Genomic DNA, 20,697 nt, shown 5'->3' on the forward strand with positions numbered 1-20,697 from the left:
GGACATATAGGCACCAAAACATTCTCGGGTTGAATTGTTTGTTTCTATTTTTTCTATCTTCAAGTTTCTATTCTAAAAGAAAGCAGAATTCTCCTTTGCTTTCTGCATTTAATATTATTATATAGACATCTGGTAGATATATATTTATATTGTTTTCAAGCATGCTTGAATAAATGCTCTCAGATCTGTTGTGAATTACTTTTGAAGTTCTTTGTCCTGTAGCTGTCACCTATCAGTCTTCACTCACTTTTACCTTCTCCTTTATCTCCCTTTGCTCCCTCTCTTTGTTCCACCAACTCCGAGCTCTGTTTTCCTGTGTTTGTTTTGCTCTCTGATTCTCATTCGCCTCCTGCTCATTTCCATTACTCACAGGAGAAAAAAAAAAAGCTGCCTTTAGGCAGGGTTGCAACCAAGGGTGCTTCTCCTGTAAGTGCTTTTTCATGTCGTCGGGTGCTTGTCTGCCATAGTTTCTGTCTGCTGAACCAAAGCTGCGTTTGACGGCTACACAGACAGCATTTGACTGTGAACTGAGAGATTTCAAATGCAGCTAAATTAAGACACACTCTGTCACGCTGCCAGAATTTGCCCATTTTCTTCCAACATTGGCATTTTTTTGGCCCTGCTGCTCCGTATGTGTTGTCCATCAAAAGCCCTAACAAGTAATACCTCGCAGACCAGACACAAGGTCAACTCTGTGCTGGTAGCCTCTCGATCAATATGCTCAGACGTCTGAGAGGCTCTGCCAGCTATTTTCCCACTGAAGCTTTCAGCTCTTGTTTTCTTGCCCCAGCTTTTCGCTGTTTTTTTCCCCCCGTCAGACATTTCCTCGTACGTCATAACACCACTCAGTTTTCCTCCTAAATTGTCCTTGACCTAAACAAAAAATGCCAACCGATCACTTGGAAAGTTAGCAGACGAAAAGTCTGAATTGGCTGAAGCAGCTGGGGATTAATGCTGAAGTGTTTGGATTATGGATTATAATATTGTTTGGATTTAGGGATGCACTTGAGAATGACAACACAAAGGACGAAGTAATAATGCCGGTGTGAAGGGTTGCGCCCCATTGTGAGTGGCTTAGAGAACAGGCCAGGAGGGGTTTTATCTTTCGAATCAGGAAATTGAATTATGAAACAAAGTGACCCAATGAAAGGGGCTGCAGTGACAGTATGGAGCTGCGGGGGTTAAGCCTGTTTGAAGGGCTGGCACTTCACCTAAAGGTTTCTTAATTAGATTGGTTGACAAAAGCATTGGGCTTGTGTGTGTGTGTGTGTGTGTGTGTGTGTGCGTGTGTGTGTGTGTGTGTGTGTGTGTGTGTGTGTGTGTGTGTGTGTGTGTGTGTGTGTGTGTCTGTGTGTGTGAGTGAAAGAGGGTCTGAAGTGGTTGTGACTCGGTCATCATTTTACCTCCTTTGTGATACTGCATATGCAAGAAGATTCACTGGAGTGAGGCTTGATTGAGACATAACAGCTGAGACAAGGTTCAAGATGGTCCTCTTCATTTTTATGAATAATGTGTATAAATAACTCATATTGCAGGCAAAAATGTCCACATTGCATCACTCTGGGTTATACTGAATGTCAGTGTTTCAGATTTATGCATTCTACAGTATCTGCACAGAGCAGTTAAGGTTAGAAAAAGATTGTGGTTGGATGCTTTACGTCTTGTTACACAAAGGGCAACACTGCTTTCGCCACTGACCATGAATTTTGGCACTGGAAGTAAAACTTGAGCCTCACAGTTGTCCAATATAGATGCAGGTCATAGAACACCAGGCTTATATAAGCCACATTACCACTATTTATTTGGAATTTCAATTTCAAAGATCCAAACATTGGATGGTGTTTTTTTTTTCTCCACCATCTGTGTTGTATTTCTACCCATAAAAGGGATCACAGGCTGGAGTACCTGGAAGAAAAGTTTTCTTGGGCTGTCTCCCTGAGAAACACAAGCAAAAAGAAAAGCTTTACTGACAGAGGTGTTGGATTGTGCTGATTTTGTTAAGTGGACGGCAGCATTCCAGTCAAATCATGGCCACTACCTGAACTTTCAACATGACTTAGCTTACTTTGGTTGGCCAAGTCTAGTAGACGGCCAGTTTTTCCTGCACTCCCAAACTCTCCCTGTCTGGGTTTCTCCATCTCACTTTGTCCTCTTCTGTCCTACTTTTAATTTTCAGTTAAAACTGCATCTGTCATATTTCTTTTGCCGATGTGTTTTGTTTTTCAGCATCACACCTTCTTGATTTTCACTCTGCTGTTCCACCACTTTGCTCCAGACCGAAATATCTCATCAAGACTGAGTGGATTGCTGTAAAATTTAGTGAAGGCATTCGTGGTCCCCAGAAGATGAATCCTAATGATTCTGGTGATCCCGAGTTCTGTTTTAGCATCACCACGAAGTTTACAGTTGTGTTTCAGAGTTAAATATCTTGAAGTGTTGCTTTTAAATTTGCTGCAGATTTTCAAGCTCTCTTCGGGATAAATTAAAATGATTAACTAAAAGATCTTGACATCCCCATGGATGGATTGGCATAAAAATATATATGTATAAAGGTTTTATATTTCCCAGACAAGCGCATTTGTCAAGCTAGTGTCCAAAGTCAAGAATGATGACCCCACATACTTTATACAAGCACTTTTTGTCTTTTTTAAAGTTGTTTTTTGAATTCAAATACTATGGCAAGTCATCAAAAATAACTAAAAAACAAATGTTCTCAGCTTGGGGGGAATTTATCAATCTCAGCTCCACTAATCTTCTGTGTTCCCCTTAAAGCTTGCCAACAATCTGTAAAGGAGGCATACTTTCCCTTTGAGGCCGATAACCATCTCCCAGTGCAAACTGCAGAGCTTTAATGCATGCATGCCTCGTGCTGGTGATGTCTCAGGAAATGTGTACAACACCATTTGGCTCAACGTTTACACGAGCTCCGTTTCTAAAACTGTCCTTTCTTTCCCCTCCCACCCCTCGCCTCCAGCTCCCCGGGCCTTATCAAAGACTCAGGACAATCAGCGGTTTATCGCTGCTGGAAATGAGTGCAGGAAGCAGATGTTGTTCTGATTAAACACACACATTCACACACCGCGCCAAGTGAGTGGCGCTCGCCGCTGCCTCAAGGCCTGAGAGGAGCTGACGGCCAAGAGTTTCAGTCCAGAGTCATGATATCTGCTAAACATGTGCTCGCAGAGGGGACAAACTGCCAAAAGTCAGGCCTTTTTTTATCATTTTGTGGGTGTGTGTGTAAGTTATTTGAGCGACAGTGAAAAATAGAAAGCGCAGATGAGGCCAAGAAAGTGCTTCATGTGCTAGATTGGCCAGTTCCTTCTGTTACATAACCCGTCCATTAGATACCATCATATAATGTGGTAATCAATGTGTGATAGTTAGGTAATCGGCCCTCCTCTACAGACGTAATGACAGCAGTAACAGATGAAAATGCTGATTGCCTTTATAGCAGTGTGTGTGTGTGTGCGTGTGTGTGAGTGTGCGTGTGTGCGTGTGTGCGTGTGTGCGTGTGTGTGTGTGTGTGTGTGTGTGTGTGTGTGTGTGTGTGTGTGTGTGTGTGTGTGTGTGTGAAAGAGAGGCACAGACATCATCATATAGTTCCTACTTTAATAAGAATGCACTTTGGCACCCCTTTATTTTCTTCACTTTAGGCTATTATTTTACAAACTAGATATAAAAGGACATAAATAAATGACATAAGTTACATGTACCTAGAGCTCCTCGACCAAAAAAAACCAATGCAAAATAAAAAAAGAATCATGATCATGTCCAACAAAAAAAAAAAAATACAAAAAAAGATTGAGAGAATGTTAGATCTACATGGCTAGATCATATGGCATCGGAAGGCATACAATGACAAACATTAACTCTTGCGTTTTGTTAATATTTTTTCATTTTTGTCTTTTCAAATCATCCGACATTTAAGTAAAGGAAAAAAGTATTTTACAGTACATTCTGGTTTCCTTCTCCTTCCCATCATGTCTTGCATATTTCCAAACAGGTCCTTTTCGATAGATAAACCCCAAAAAACCATTGCCAAAAAAGGAAAGAGCAGTAGAGCTGTATTAAGGACGGAGGTGGTTTTGTATTATATGAAGCGTCGCTTACGAGTTCAAAAACATTCACATAAGTATAGTTTTAAAAGATAAAGGAACAAAAGGAATATAGTCCATTGGGTAAAACCTGTAGCTGTATGATGTGCTCTGGAAAAAAAATAATAAAATAACCCAGTTTTCCCTTCTTAAACACCTTTTTTCCTCACTTTTCTGTGTACAAGGATGTCATTTCAAACTGCGTCCACCTCCGAATAGAGAAAGATGGTTCCGATATTTCCTCCTTGACTTGTCATGAGCTCGGAGAGTCCAAACTCCAGTCTGCTTGATGTGTTCGTATGCACAGGAGGCTTTTAGTCACACTTAGCTGCGTCTCTGTGTGTCCATTCGCAAGCCGCTGTTACTGCCAAAGCAGAGATGGGTTGCATTCCAGAAAGCTGTTTAATAAATGCTGTTGCTGAGTAGAGTTTGCACAACGTGACCAACACACCTTACACTGTTTTTTTTAGACGACACAAAAAGCCCAAAACTGAAAAAAAAAAAGGAAAATAAAGTCCAGGGTTTTTCTTTTTTTATATCAAAAACTATACAACTCTGTTATCTCCTCCTCCTCCACAGTGGCATGAAAACAGACACAATGACTGATAGTACTTCAAAGACATTGTCACTCATAGAGCTACACACTTGCACACACACACACACACACACACACACACACACACACACACACACACACACACACACACACATCATTGCATTCGCACGCTCAAATCAAATCCTTGTTATTTTACATGCAAACAGAACAATAAAAAAAAAAACTCACAAAATAAAATGAAACTTTCCAAAAAAAAAAAAAGTACATTATCCGCTGGAGCAGGGCTTCTCGATTATATTACATTCTTCTTATTGTCTCTTTTTTATGCTGTTGAATCATTCATAGTAATTCCAGCACATCGCTGGACGGCCACAAGCAACGGGTGGCTAGTCTGTCAAGTCGACGTGTCGTGACGATGGACGTCCCGGACGCTTGGCGGGACGGATTTGTCATCTCGGTGACCCCAAAAGGAGAGGAGGGGTGAGCAGGAGGAGGAAGACAAAGAGGAAGAGCGGGAAGAATTCTGGTCATGGCGAGCGTGGCCGGGATCCTGTTTATGATGGACGGCGGCAGCTGCGGAGAAAGAAAAGGGGGGAGAGGCTGCATCAGTCATGGTGGTTATGAATATAAACAATTTCTGCTTGGCATCCACTTCTGACCAACAATGCGCCTCTCCCAACTCCAGCTCCATGGAACATTCGACTCATCTGCTAAACACAATCCAGCGCCAAATCCAGAGTATCCAGACACTGTGAACGGCCGGCCTACAGGGGGAAAATATGGATTTCGTGGCGGCAGTGTATTAACTTTTGTGTGCCACATGCTGTTGTGTGTACATATTATATGAAACATGCCCTTGACTTATTGGCGCACATCAAAAGCACACCAATAGATATTTAATGAGCATGTGTATTAGATGAATGCTCCGTGTAAGGCCACGAGTGTTACACCAGGATTTATCTGCCAACGGAAATAAATCCTTTGTTAAGTCGTCAGCATTCCTCAGGCAGGAATAATGATAAATTACAGCCCAGTAACTATCAATATTTATCATAGGTTCTGTTTCATGTACTTTTTTTTTCTTTTAAATGAGATAAATGATTTAAATCTAACAATTAGGGCTATAGTATCCAGATCAACTGGCTGGCTGGTTGATGTGCTCTCATCAGACCAAAGTCTCATCAATCAGACTGTTGCCAGTGTTATTTTTATGATGTAAGTCATCTGTAATTACTCCGTTATTTTTGGCAGTAGCAGGAAAAGAGTACCTGTAAGCACCCTCCGTGTTTCCACAACTTTAAACTTGTCCAGCCTACTGGAGACTGCTTGGTCTAAATTCATCATTCCTCAGTGTGGCTACATTTTGTTCAAACAGATGGCCAAAAGGTCATGTGTAAACTCTACAAACAGCAGTTTGTATAACACAGTTCAACAACCAACATGGCATATCAACAAAAAACAGGAGATTCATTTCTCTGCATTATATTCCTCAGTAGTTAATATACTGAGATTACAAGGTGATACACTTCTACTATCAGAAATCATATGAATATGGGCTGGTACACGCTGATCTGTTGTTATAATTTTAGTATAAAACAACCAGGTAAGAATGATTTATTATGCTGAAAATACTCATTTCAGGTGGAACGCACTCAATGCACTGTGGCCCATTTAGATCATCTATGGATAACATGCAGATCTTTTCCTTCCCACAAGAAGTAGACCACAGTTATTAACATTTAGCCTATGCACACTGATATAAAGAGTATGGTCAAATTATTAGACACATCATTCAGTATAATGACATACAAATTACCCATAGTGCTAAAATGATTAGTTGATTAATCAGCAAGAAAGTCGAACAATGAACTTCTTGTCATAAATTACAAAAAAAATGCTATATTTTGAGGGAGCAGTGTTAACACCTATCACCTTAGGCTCTGGGATGTTATTACAGGATTTTTTCACAGTTTTATATACAAGAATTTTGGAAATAAAAGGCAGATGAATCGTGATGGGAATATTCATCAGCTGCAGACCTATAAACAACGCTAAGTAGAGTCTCCAAAATGACCATAAATTTGAATCAACTCCTCTAAGGCAGTTTTGACTAAATGGTTCAATCCTCACAGAGGTACAGTTTTCTATCAGACTGTGTTAGTTTTAGCTAATTTTGCACTACACAATTAACTGGCAAATGAGTGTGTCAAATAAATCAATACTGTTGCATTAATTAGACTACTTATGTAAGTAGAGATCAGTCTTGGACTTGCTGAATGAGCTAAATCTGTATTTTACTGTCTTGTTGGCAAGTGTTAATTTACATGCATAGATTATGGTCGTCAACCAACAGAATAAGGCCAAGGGTTAACCAAAAAGAGACCCTCAGTGTAGAAGCCAATAAACCAAATAAATAAAGACCCTCGGTTAAGTCCATGCTGGCTCTGAAGTTACACCTAAGAGCACCTTCTCTTCGTTCCTCCCTGAGCTCTGCCGGGCTGTTCGGCTGAGTGGGAGTCAGCCGCTGATTAATTCCTCTCATTAATATGCCAGAGGCATCAGGCCCGCAGACTGATCACAGACCAGTGACTATTGATCTGCTCTGGCTGCCTTAGGTGGCGCCAACCTGCTTGTTAATTAACACAGTTTCTAGAGCCGGTGGGGCCTGTGATGGGGTGTCGGGGGGGTCTAATGACTCTTATAGGCGCTCTGTGGCTAGACATACTTGATATTAGAAGCACACTGTGATAATGAAGGGAGGTTTAATCCAATTTCTTTACTTGCTTTGTTTAATAGAGCTGTTTCTGTGCTGAGACTTGAAAACGGAATGAAAAAAGACTATTGATCCTCACCTTGATGACGGGTTGAGTAATCCTCCATGTATTTTCTGGTTTATTTTCCTGGCGAAGATGATGCTGATGATTGTGATTCCCTCTGCATCCATATTGCCTTTTTGTCCGGGTAAATCTCGCCAATAAATTCCTTCATCTTCGTCCCGTCTGTGAAGCCAAATGAACTGGTCCAAACAGGTGTCCATCAAAAGAGGTGAGGAAGAGCTGGTTGGTCCTGCAGTAGTGTGAGGGGTGGGAGCTTTGATTCAGATGGGGAGATGAATGGAAGAATCCAAATTGTGTGTTTATCAAAGGTGTAGGAGGGCATTTTTTTGGGGGGGGGAAGACAGGGGAGTGGGAAAGCTCCTCTGGAAGATCAAAGACATTCTCAGCAATGTCCTGAGGACAAGAAAATACAGTGTTCTGGGAGAAAAACAAGGCCAGAACAGAGCACACAACACAAAAAGCTCCTTAAAATAAGCCCTCCCTGCACCGCCATCTCCCCAACCCTCAACCTCTCAGAGATTCACTGTTTATATCTGACGGTTAGGATCCTCCATTTTGCCTGGGAGATATCAAACAGATCCAGCTGAGAGAGAGAACAATGGTGGCCGGGGCAGCCTGTGAGTCCCACAGAAATAATTCATGTACAATAAACACAGTCACAGGAAATCAAAAAAATCTGCTCCTCAGATTATTCCAGAAAGAAAGTTCCAGAAACAACACTCTGCCCAAAAGGAGGAAGAAAGGTACGATTCCCCTCTCGCTCACTTTTCCTTCCAGACCATTAAAGGCACTCCAGATTGGCCTCTCGGAAGCACTTTTCCAGCCGTCCCTCCATCTATCCATAAATGCTGCAGACAGAAGCGTCCCATTCTCCAAAACAACAAAAAGGGCAAGGTAAAGGTCTGATTTTTGAAAAAAGTGCCATTTTCGCCACTTTTTTTCTTCTTCATCAACGTCTTCTTTTCTTTTTAGATCCAATTTAAAGTGCATGGATGAGGTAAACTATTTCTTCATAGTTTGTTTGTCTCTTTTTTTAATATTTATCTTTTTTGTTATTTATTTATTTTTTCATGAGAAACAAAAGTCGCTTTGTTTCCTTTTCCTTTTTCTTTGTTTTAATCTCTCAAACGGGAACCATTCTGCCTTGCATCTGTTGCATTTGGGACAGCATTCCCTGGACGCTGGTCAGGATCTTGTTCTGGTGTGCTGCCGAGGAGATGCCTATGCTTGCCATGTCCCTGAAAAGGATGGAGAAAAAGAGGCCTTTTAGGACCGAAGACAACAATAACAAACACATGAAGGCCTGATCCACATGATGAATTTTACAGCCTTTCAGTGGAAACTGGCCTGACAGTTTAACTGCCGTTTAAGGAATTCCACTTGCCAATGCAGCAATTCTGATCCTGTAATTTTAACTGGACTAAATGAAAATATTACAGAAAAGTGACAAGGACTGGGACACGTTTTTTTGTTTTTTGTTTGTTTTTTTTTGTTTTTTTTTTTGCAGATGTTACAAATTAGTTTCATTATGAAGACAGCAGATGTCCAGTTTGTATTTGTCCTATTTTACATTTCTGTTTGTGTATGAAAAAAGAACATTTGTTGTCGTTTTTCTGTGACATGCCATGAGTTGTTACCTTTGGGAATTGTTACCTTTGCACAGAGCAGTTTAGTTATTTTCCCATGAACAGTTCTTTTTGTTGCTAAGCGGAGCTAACTGGCTGCTGGATGAAGCTTTATATTTATTGTATACAAAAGTAATATCAATCTTCCTATTCAGCTCTCGTTAATCAATTAAATTAAGCTTTTTGGTTTTGTTTCAAGAAAAGATTGTATTTTTTTCACATTAGTATTGAGAAATGTAATTCAATTCAATTTTATCTTTATGTATGGTTTTTATCTTTTTGTATGTTTTTTTTAATCTATTTTGTTGTATTTGTTTTTCCTGTAAAGCAACCTTGGGTCTCAAGAAAGGTGCTTACAAATAGACTGTATTATTATTATTATTATTATTATTATTATTATTATTATTATTATTATTATTATTATTATTATTATTAATAATAATAATAATAATAATAATAATAATAATAATAATAATAATAATAATAATTCATTTTTTGTGACATTTTCTTAGAAAGTTGTAATAATAAATTCCATAATCAAATTCCACCAAAAAAATACATATGGAGATAATATTTGTAACACAAGTATTATCTCTGGGCATATTCATATTGTGTTTGAACTTAAAAAGTCAAAATTAACGAGATAATTAGCATATTTATGTGTAATGCTGGCATTTCTATAGCTGTTAAGTGACACCAGTGCTAGGAAGGTTAGCCTAGTTGAAACGTGTCGTGAGCTGAGCTAACTAGTTACACTACAACCAAAGAAAAGTAGCAAATATAACCTACACCAACACAGCAAAAGTAGTTAACTACATGGGAAGCTGTTTTATGTGTTTTTTACTCTTCATTTTCTGCCTTTTGGACAGTGAAAAACACATAGCTTGCAAGTACATAGCTGTTGACAAGTTGCTACCTAATGTTAGCAAACTGCAGAATTCCGCTATAAATGTACGTCCATGAACAGGAGTGGTGTGTAGTCTTTAGTTTTATTTCATACCCAAAATGTTTTGGGGAAATGTATCTTGTGTGGAAGCCCCCTACAACACTACTTTATCAATAAATGAGGTCTGCTGCTGAAAATATTCAGAAAAGAGTGAGAAATGTGGGTAAAATGGTAACTCATATACTCTTCAACAGTGACTGACAAAGTTTTTTCACTTGTTTTTTGCTGTCACATTATTTATTCTCGTCTCCCTTTATATTCTCCCACTCACTCTTGCGTCATGTGGACCACAGCCTCTGGAGTGGTGTAGCCGGCAGCAGTGAAGTTGTCGCTGTATCTCTCCATGCCGATGGCCTGCAGCCAGTCCTCCACCGTGCCTACAGCCGAGGACGCCTCGGGGCTCCCAGGCTCCAGCAGGGTGGTGTTGGGTCTGTAGTAGGCGGAGGGGAGAAAATAGAGAATTAATTTCATGAATTGAAACTTTTTGTGTCCTACATATGGGTCATTCCAGAATAGGAGGACATTTTACATCCCACCCATCAAATTTCAAATAATCCATGTACAAAATACTGAAACTAAAAAGACCAAATTTTTAAAAATTAAAAAAAAAAAACTAGGAGAAAAGAATGTTTGAAATATTTTTTAAAATACCTAATAAATCTGGAGTTCCTCCTAAAATGACATTTTCTCTTGCCCCACCCAGATGATGACCAAATTCAATCTCAAAACAGTTAAAATGAAATTTAAACCTCCTTTTATTCGGTGTTATTTTTTCATTTATGTAACTGTGGGAAAAGAAAATTCAATCAACATATTTTCACTAATTATGATGCATGTAATGTGTGTCCCACAACATCCCTGTTAGCATAACCTTTTCATCTGGTAGAAGAAGAAGGAAACAGTGAATCACATGAAATGCTGGAATTAACATCATCAAACAGTTTTCCTAAAGGATGGGCAGAACAAAGCTATGTCCTCTCTTCTATTTTTCATATTTTCATAACATTTTTAGCCTTGATTGAATGTCTCACTCTACCTCATGCAACCCTGTTATGCATATTATCAGGATAAGACAAATTCTTCTTACTAATTTCTTGACTTTTTCCATCAGTCAGTTTGTCCTCTTGGTCAGCAGTAACAGTTAGCTAAATATCTAGATTCTACTCCTGAGAAAAAGCTAACATTACAACTATATGTTGTCTCAGCTGTCAGTTTAGTTGTGTATTTACAGTCGGAGTCTGAAGCTGCTGCACCAACAATATAACATGTGCAACAGTCTGCACATCGATGAACATCACATTCTGTTTAAGCACTTTTGACTTTAAATGTAATGATCTGGAATGCCACTGATTCATGAAAACCGCAGCAGCGGCAGCATTACGGGAATTAGTTTCCTTCTTCCTGACTATCAGAAAGGCGTGACAATGACACTTTGTGCGATGACAGAGAGCTGTCCACAAGCCTTAAAAAGCGTCATGCTACATTTTTCTCAAGCTTTTCCCCCTTGATCAAATCAGCACATCTGCTTCCTTGATTGAACCAGCACATTGGTCAGATTCACCTCTGTTTTGCAGCTCCTACTATAAAGTGAGCCAAGGCAAACACAGTTCCTCTTTGCTGTGACCGACACAGCTAGTTAATCCTTATTTTACAGAAAACACACAACCCGACCACACTTGGGTGAGTTTTACAGCGCGGTGGAGTCACATTCAGATATTCATCAGCAGATTTACCTCCCTCTTTTTTCACTGCTTTTTTTTTTTCCTCCTTTCTGTTGCAGCAGTGCCGTCGGCCATGAAACATTTACAGGGGGGCCGGTGAGTCTGAGTCGGTGGCGGTTGTCGTCCCGCTCTGGTGACTCTCTCTCACAATCTCTCTTTATCGCACTCTCCTTTTTAAAAAGGATGTTGAGTAGAGCTGCGAGAGCGGGATGTCAGAGCCTTTATTAAGCCATCGCTACTTAGTACATGGAAAAGATTATGCACAGGAATCCCTTTTTGCACACACTCTACATTCTCCTTCACTTCTGTAACTGTAAAAGCTGCATTTATAGGATTCAGCTCTGCTAATTACTCCACAAGGACTCCCCCCTCAGTCTTGCTGTGTCCCATTAGGTGAGCATGTGTGTGTGTGTGTGTGTGTGTGTGTGTGTGTGTGTGTGTGTGTGATTGTGGAACCCGCTCGTGTGTGCTCACACACTTGTTAAACTCAAACAGACTCCCGCCGGCCCACGTCGAGTCTGTAAACACACATAGGTCATTCTTAAGACGTTCAGCCGCTCGAGAGTAATGGTGTCGGAGATGTAGGGTCATGTTTGTTTTTAACTCGGCGTTACATCGTAATTCTCCCCTCGCCTGTTAGAGCAGCTACATTCCTGCGTGTACAGCACCATTAAAGCTAGTTTGCAGAGAAATCCATTACGGAGGGTATTTGTGCTGAAAAAGCCACACGTTGCCGGTAGATAGTGTTTAATGGTGAATGTAAACACCGGAGAGAGAATAAGAGACGCGTGCATGTGTTTGTGTTTGTGTGACCGGTTGGATAGTACCAACAGATTGCATTCTGCTGTTCTTTGTGTGAAGCATTCAATGTAAGGTAATGTGCTTGCAGCTTCTCTATGTGAACTTAATGAGAAAATTTTAGCTTCAACTAAATTGGGGACCATACTAGTAATTTCTGAATTGTTATTTTTAGCTTAGTATGCAATGAAGTCAAGCTAAAATGCAAAGATTAAGTGGTATCAACTTGCATAATAATCAGTTATTTTCAAAAAATCCTTAGATTTCTTGACTTTATCTGGAATGGTATTTTCCAGCTATGCTTATCTACTAGCATTATCTTCCTACAATCCCTTGTTCCCAGTTGCTAAAAAGATCTGTTTCTTTATTTTATCCAATGTTTAGAGGCATAATGTGGTAAAGTGATGATTATTATTATATTATTATTATTATGGAATTAGAGATTTTACACAATTCTGAGAAGCCAGTAATATGTTTTTCTAGTTTCTTCGCTGTTTTGCTCTGGTATAGTGGAGGTTCCACATTGCCACTATTAAATGTGGGCTCACTACTCCTCATTTCTTCTCTTTTCCTCTTGAATTCCACATCTGAACTAAAAATCACTGTAACATCACATCTATTTATCATCTGCCTGCGGTCCTGCCCTCTCACCTGACAGTGGTTTCTCCCCCGGTCCTCTTCAGGGTGTTGGGGTTGCGGATCAGCTTGTCCAGCATGTTGACAATCTGTCCAAACTTTGGCCGGTCGGCCCTCTCTCTCTGCCAGCAGTCCAGCATGAGCTGATGAAGCGCCACGGGGCAGTCCATGGGCGGCGGCAGCCGATAGCCCTCATCAATAGCCTTGATCACCTATAAAGTAGATTAGTGCTGCTATAAGCCACTTTGTTCCTGAGTTTGAGCTGAACTGTAATAAAACTGTAGGCGGTTTGATAGTGTTTTTTCCTCTAATTTTAAACACATAACTTAATTTTTAATTACCTTACTTAAGGCACTCATGCAAGACATTTGGTTAAGAATAAATTAAATTCTTATCATTAGTAGTGGAATTGAAAATGTGAATTCAGTGTGTAATGAGGAAAGGGAATATACTGCTGGTGTTTTACCACCTCTGCAGGATTTGATTATGTAACCACGTTAAAATGATCGAGCATTTTTTTTAAACTCTTTGACAGAACCCTGCTCTAATATCGCACACTAATTACAGCTGTGTATTATTAATGACTGTCTGTGTATAATTACATTTCTTTAGACTTACGTCTTGATTGCTCATGTCCCAGTATGGTCGCTCGCCGTATGACATCACCTCCCACATGACGATGCCGTAGCTCCACACGTCGCTGGCCGAGGTGAACTTCCTATAAGCGATGGCCTCTGGGGCCGTCCAGCGGATGGGGATCTTCCCTCCCTGTAATTGAAAGTTAGGCTGATTTATGAAAGCTGACAAGTAAGGTGACAGGCAAACAGACCACTTACTCAGTCGACCACACGTTCACCAGCATACACACACACACACACACACACACACACACACACACACACACTCACCCTGGTGGTGTACGCAGCCTCAGGGTCGTCCTCCAACACTCGGGACATGCCGAAGTCGGACACCTTGCACACCAGGTTGCTGTTGACCAGGATGTTGCGAGCCGCCAGGTCACGGTGAACGTAGCTCATGTCTGACAGATACTTCATGCCTGATGCGATGCCGCGCAAGATGCCGACCAGCTGGATGACTGTAAAACGACCATCATTCTTCTGCAGAAAAGAAAGTAAAGGCTTAAATATTCTTTATCCAAGTGTTACTGTCATCTGAAACATTTAGAAATGTGTTTAACATGTAACTATTTTGACTTGGTCACAGTATTTATATAATGACTTTTCTGTTAAACCTCCCAGTTCTGTTTTGTTAGACATGTATCAGTAAACACTGTCTCACATTCAGTAAATACACTACCATTCAAAAGTTTGGGGTCACTTAGAAATGTCCTTATTTTTGAAAGAAAAGCAGTTTTTCAATGAAGATGACATTAAATGAATCAGAAATCCAGTCTAGACATTTTAATGTGGTAAATTACTATTGATTTTTAATGGAATATCTACATAGGGGTACAGAGGAATATTTCCAGCAACCATCACTCCTGTGTTCTAATGCTACATTGTGTTAGCTAATGGTGTTGAAAGGCTAATTGATGATTAGAAAACCCTTGTGCAGTTATGTTAGCACATGAATAAAAGTGTGAGTTTTCATGGAAAACATGGAATTGTCTGAGTGACCCCAAACTTTTGAACGGTAGTGTAGTTAGGAGCTTACTGTGAGACATTTGACTCCGCACCACCATCTGTTATAGATGCTGTGCTACATGTGCTGCACAAAGTGCTAAGAGTATTAACTGTTACCTTGTTAACTGTCTATATACCTTTGCAAAGCCTTCACGGCCATGTTTACAACTGATGATCAAAACTTATACATTACACACAGCATACATAGTCTATCATTATAGGATTGAAACTTTGTTCCAGCATGTTGATGTAGCATTAATGGAGGAATGATACTTTGCAGAGTCTTGCGTTGTGCAACAGGTTGTTTTTGTGTACCAACAATGATGCTAAGATAGCACAACTAGTCAAATACTGTGCATTCCTTTTTAATTTTCGCATTTTCCCTCGAACGCTGCACATATTTACTGGATTAGGTTGCTAAGCATCATTAAAACCTCAAGTGTAGTGAACCTGAGAAACACAAAGGTGAAACCTGCACCAACCTCCTTGTCAGAAAAAACAGCGAGTCGATCAAGGAGAGGATAAAGATTAGGGCGAGTGTTTGTGAACCAACGCTTGTAATTTGGGCGGATGACATTACAGAGATAAGATGGGATCAGCATGCTGCAGCCGTGTCGCACACAAACACACTTGCACACATTTGCGCAGACAGAAACGCATGACTGACCCTCAGAAATGCATCCAGCGATCCGTTTTCCATGTACTCTGTGATAATCATCACTGGCTTACCTAGAGAGAGAAAGAGAGAAGGGGGGGGGATGAAAGGCAGATGATTATGGAGGTAAACGATGCACATCACAGCTCGACACAGCGGGGGCTTCTCCAGGGAATCTGCGTATGACAGTGTGTATGTGTGTGAGTATGGTAGGCCATCCATCTCTGTCCCGTAGTGATTTAATTAGCTCAGTGTTACGGTTGCCCTGACGTCCCCCTTCTTTCCTTGCACATTCAGAGGCGTCTCCACTGAAACAAAACACCACTACACACACACACCATCTTGTGTTTATGCAAATATGAACCGACGTTGGACGCATTATCCAAAGTCTTGTCACAGTCACCCACCCAGAATCCCTCTGACTCGCTATTTATGTCGCTCACTGTCCCTTTGCCCTCTTTCTCCTTTGCCAACTTTCGACGCATCTGTCACTCTCCTGCTCGCTCCTCTCTTTCTTTCTTTTCCCCTCCCTCCCTCATACTATCTCTCGCTCTCTTTTCCCTCCGATCCCTGCCACTCCTCCGTGGCCTTTCTCACCCCGTCCCTCTCCGTCTCTCTTGGGGGAGCGTCTGTGTCTTTATCTGAGCCAGGGCAGGCGGAGGGGAGGGTGGACATTCCCTGGTGGGTCTCTGTCTGTCTTTGTCTCTGAGGATGAGAGGGGATCGGAGGCATGAGGAGAGGACTAGAAAAAAGAGAGGGGTAAAAAAAAAAAAATGAAGGAAGGGAAAGGCGGCAGGCTTGTTTTTGTCCCAAAACGGCAGCAAGCTGGTGCCTAACCAGCCATGGCAACAACACATGCCGAAAAGTGCTGTCACAAATTCCTCCTAGGACAGCGTTGTTCTTTGTGTTCCATTTCAAGTGGCACAGTTAAGGTGGACTTAAAAGCTTATTGCTTTGAAGAGAAGTGCTGACTTAAAGCTGCTGCCTTGAGGGGAGGTTGTGTGAAATCTCTCGTGCGCTCCAGCAGAATGCCTAAAGCTGCCGAGAGCCAGCCGAGCGGTTGGCAGCTGAGGTCCTGAAGGTGAAGTTCCTCCACTCCACAGCAGGCCTTTCGCCATGCCAAGAGGCCGTCAGTCACCGCCTTACCCGCCGCGTGATTGGCACTCCATTAATTACAGGGCGCTCCAGCGATGCCCCAAAAAGAGGAAGTGGAGCTAAAGTTGGGGGAGCGCGGGGGCCTTCTTTGTCAGCCATCTTTGTTCCCTTTGTTGCGTGCCTCTGCCCCAGGGCCACAGCTGATTGACAGCTCAGCAATCAAGTGTGAGGAGCGTCTGACCTGCGACCTAAAACTCTCGCCTTCCCAGCCCCGCCCTCTTCCTTCTAGCCCATTTGCATGCTAATTCCTTGTTTACTGAATACGCCCTGCCGCCTTTGGCAATGAACTCTGGGCAAGGGCCCCACCAGTGGGCCGATTATCACCTGCCAACAAAACAGGGGAGATGGGGACAAACGCAACAGGGGCACAATATTGGGGGAACGTTGGGCAAATGTTCTCTGGAGGCCCCGGCGTTTGCAGCAAACAAAGATCTGGCGTTTAAAAGCGGATCTTTTTTAAATTAGCGTGCTCTCACTTTATGTAAATCAGCCATTAAACATATCACGTCTGATTTCAAGCTCTAATGGAGGCTAGATTTTAATTACACACTAGCATGATAGAAACATTAAGTTCATACAGGCTTGTGGATGGCGGACTACAGCCAGCACTCTTCAGTGTGAGATTTTTTCACATTTATGTATTTTAGTGGCTATTTGGAGTTCCTCCATAATTAATAAGCCTTAATTGGCTCTGTTGGACATGCCAGCAAACTGAGGCCAGATTGAGAATTCCTTCTAACTTGATTGTAATGGAGAGTGGAGTGCAATTCAAATAATGGATTTTTAATAGATTCCACTGACACACTCAAGTGTGAAGGACTAATTTGCCCAAACCTTGTGTCAAGCTCTCAGAGTAAGAGTGGAAGGAGGTGGAGTGGGAGTTATCGGATGTCCTTCTTGCTTTGGCTCACCATCCTTTCATGTCGGCTCCTATCACTGCTGCGTAGCTCGTCTGCGTCTCCTTCATCTCTCTCTCCTCTCCCTGTCTCGCTCCGTCTCTTTCTTCTCCAGCCTCCGGTTCAGTAGTTTCACTACCCTCAGCTTTCTGTCTGTGTTCTTCTGTCTTTCCTCTAATCCATCAGCTCCTAACCGCCTTCCTGTCTCTTCCTCTCCGTGTCTCCATTTGCACCTTCCCTGGCTGCCGCTTGCCTCTGGTTTCCCTTCCTTCCTCCTGTCCATCTGTCCACCTCTCCTCTGTCTTTCCCACTCCGTCTCCGCGAGGTCTGAGAGGTCATTCCCCATGGTGAGAGGTGTGATAGGTGATAAGCAATTCTGCCTGTGCTGCTGTTCACTTTCAGCTCCGGCTGGGCTAAGAGTGTGTGTGTGTGTGTGTGTGTGTGTGTGTGTGTGTGTGTGTGTGTGTGTGTGTGTGTGTGTGTGTGTGTGTGTGTGTGTGTGTGTGCATGTGCGTGTGCGTGTGTGAAGGCAGCGTGTGCAACAGTAAGAGAGACGGTGTTATCTAGTGCAGATAGGGCCAGGCTGTTGTGTCACGACACATTAAAGCACTTCATCCATCTAACCTGAGTGGAGGCCGGCCATCAGCTATGGTAACACTCCCGCACACATGCATGCAATCAAAGGTATGTCTGCATGTGCTGACAAGACATTCGCACGTGCGCACGCACACACACACACACAGACACACACACACACATCTAACCTAACAAATAACATCGGGGGTAGGTGTAAAAGTGGGAGAGAAACACAAAGACAGCAGAGAGAGTGCCAAGGGCAGAGGGAGGGAGATCTGGCCGGTGTTTTGTGGCCACGCAGCAGCAGATAGAGGAGGGATAGGGTATCACTCCCTAACCCCAAACACATTTACAGCTGACACTATGATTAATGAGTCTGGTGGCGTGCTACAGGGCCTGTTCCTGGACCCATTAGACCCCCTCCCCAACTGCCCAGCTACCTCTAGCGCCACTTCCCCCGCCCCATCGATGCTGGACCCCTTCCATCTGGACTAAACCCAGCTGGGGATACCCCGGATGGGACGTCCGGTCAACACATGGGCACAAATACAAGCACGATCTATATGTGCAAAATCAATTATCCAAGAACCTACGCAACAAAAGTGAGCATTAAAACACACACCAGCACACAAATGCACACCTTGGGGTAGCAAAGATTGGTTTGTCCCGACGCTCACCTTTCTCCAAAGTCACCCATAACCGCAGATGTAGTTTGTAGTGATTTATTGTTAGGTTTTTTTTAAGGGAGGCAGCAGAAATGAATGCCCTTTCTGTGCTATTATAATGTGATAGTAATTGTGTGTGTAAATGGGTTTGTGTGTGTATGTGAGCTGAGCATTAGTGCAACATTCTGTAGCAATTTCACTCCCCAGAACAGTTTATTCCACTTATGTGAGACAACTTTCTGCACAGAAAAAATATAACAAAATGTCCTACTTGACGTACATTTGGTGACCACTCCCTCCAGGTGAATGATGTTGGGGTGGTCGAACTGGCCCATGATGCTGGCCTCGGACAGGAAATCCCTCCTCTGCTTGTCGGTGTAGCCGGCCTTCAGCGTCTTGATGGCCACGCAGATCTCCCTCTTGCCCGGCATCTTCAGGCGGCCGCTGCAGACCTCGCCGAACTCCCCTGGAAACACACCGTTGCAATGAAAACGCACTATAAATCAAATCAAACAGTGTGTGTGCCAGTGTGTGTGTGTGTGTGTGTGTGTGTGTGTGTGTGTGTGTGTGCGTGTGTGTGTGGTTTATACAGGTTCCACTTTAAACATTGATCAGGGTCTCTAATCCCTTACTCCCTCCTCCCCTTCGCCCACTGGAGCAGAGAGAAAGAGGGAAATGGATATTGATTCTTTCTCTTTATTATTTTGTCATTGGATGACTTTTCTCTGGCCACAGGAATAGCAGGGACAACATATTTATCCTTGCCTGATTTTTTTTTTAACTTGTCGACCTCTCTAGAGGCATACCAAATGTTATTGTCCGGGAAAACAATAGGTTTTATTCTCAAGCAGTGCACATGAGAGGATATATAGGCACATGCAAGCATGAATCAAAGAGAAAACTATGCTAGAAGCAGAGCATTTGCATGAAAATAAATATCTATTATTCCATTAGGTAGATGCTTTTATCCTAAGTACGTTACCATATACAAGTCACATTTATCAAAGTTATTTAAAATGGCTGGATTTTGGATAAAAAACAAAACTATTTATCTCCTCACCAATGCCAATAACTTTCTCAATCTTGATACAGGAGGCGTCGATCTCTTTGGCGAACTCACGGACGGCTTGGTTGGGATCCTCGTAGGTAAAGGGGTCGACGTAGATCCTCACTCCTGAGGAAAGATGTTTGTAATGAAAGGAAGGAAGGAACCAAAAAAAAGAGAAAGAAGGGAGTGAAGAAAATGAAGGTTAATTCATTCCGGCAACTACTCTCCATCTGTTCTTTATTTCAGCGGTGCTGCAGGCTACACCGCCTTCCTCTGTGGATCCTCTCCTCCTCCTCCTCCTCCTCCTTTCTTCTCTCCATAGCTCACTTCACTGTCTGACTCCGTCGCTTTTCATGTCACTGTGGCTGACTCCGATGAAGACGGAGCTCATTAACTTGAAATTTTTGGGGCACGCAAATAACAGCGCTGATGACTTGATAATGAGGTGTTTGGAGCATGTTAGGATGCAAGTACATTAACTTCAGAATAGTTTGTTTTTACCCCCATTTTTTGGGCTTCATTTGCGGTTTAGAGCGCATGCACATGAACACACCTGACAGCACTAATGTTTTTCAATTACAGAGTGTGTAGGTGGAGTGTTAATTATGAGTTACCTTGATGTAAGTGCTTCTCCTCATCCGAGTCCTGCTTGGCCTTGCTGTATTTACTCCTTCTGGAGGCAAAAAAAACAGGACGGTCAGTCACTGTAGATCAAATGTCAGGCAGCCAGGGGTCAGACAACGAAGCAAATCATCTTAAATAGAAACAAGAATATGTGATGATGATAATATTCACAAATTCCTAATTAAGACTAAAACTAAAGGACAAACTACACTGTGGAGGAAA

The 20,697-nt window shown here is 42.1% G+C and overlaps 1 protein-coding gene across 2 annotated transcripts in view; it reads right to left on the minus strand.

The window, feature by feature from the left end:
- Positions 1 to 3,595: 3,595 nt before the first annotated feature.
- Positions 3,596 to 20,697, minus strand: part of epha4l (eph receptor A4, like) — a 62,403-nt gene continuing 45,301 nt past the window's right edge. Inside the window, exons 9-18 of one of the 2 annotated variants that reach the window (XM_023282936.3) lie at positions 20,466 to 20,521; positions 19,864 to 19,977; positions 19,084 to 19,269; positions 15,524 to 15,585; positions 14,122 to 14,331; positions 13,832 to 13,981; positions 13,229 to 13,425; positions 10,330 to 10,488; positions 7,503 to 8,725; positions 3,596 to 5,223 (exon numbers count right to left, since the gene is read on the minus strand). In XM_023282936.3, coding sequence (XP_023138704.2) covers positions 8,611 to 8,725; positions 10,330 to 10,488; positions 13,229 to 13,425; positions 13,832 to 13,981; positions 14,122 to 14,331; positions 15,524 to 15,585; positions 19,084 to 19,269; positions 19,864 to 19,977; positions 20,466 to 20,521 — 1,249 coding nt within the window. In that variant the 3' untranslated portion in view covers positions 3,596 to 5,223; positions 7,503 to 8,610. Of the gene's footprint in view, positions 5,224 to 7,502; positions 8,726 to 10,329; positions 10,489 to 13,228; positions 13,426 to 13,831; positions 13,982 to 14,121; positions 14,332 to 15,523; positions 15,586 to 19,083; positions 19,270 to 19,863; positions 19,978 to 20,465; positions 20,525 to 20,697 lie in introns of both variants that reach the window. The other variant, XM_023282935.3, reaches the window with a different exon arrangement.

Source organism: Amphiprion ocellaris, chromosome 7, assembly GCF_022539595.1.
Source record: "Amphiprion ocellaris isolate individual 3 ecotype Okinawa chromosome 7, ASM2253959v1, whole genome shotgun sequence".
NCBI lineage: Eukaryota > Metazoa > Chordata > Actinopteri > Pomacentridae > Amphiprion > Amphiprion ocellaris.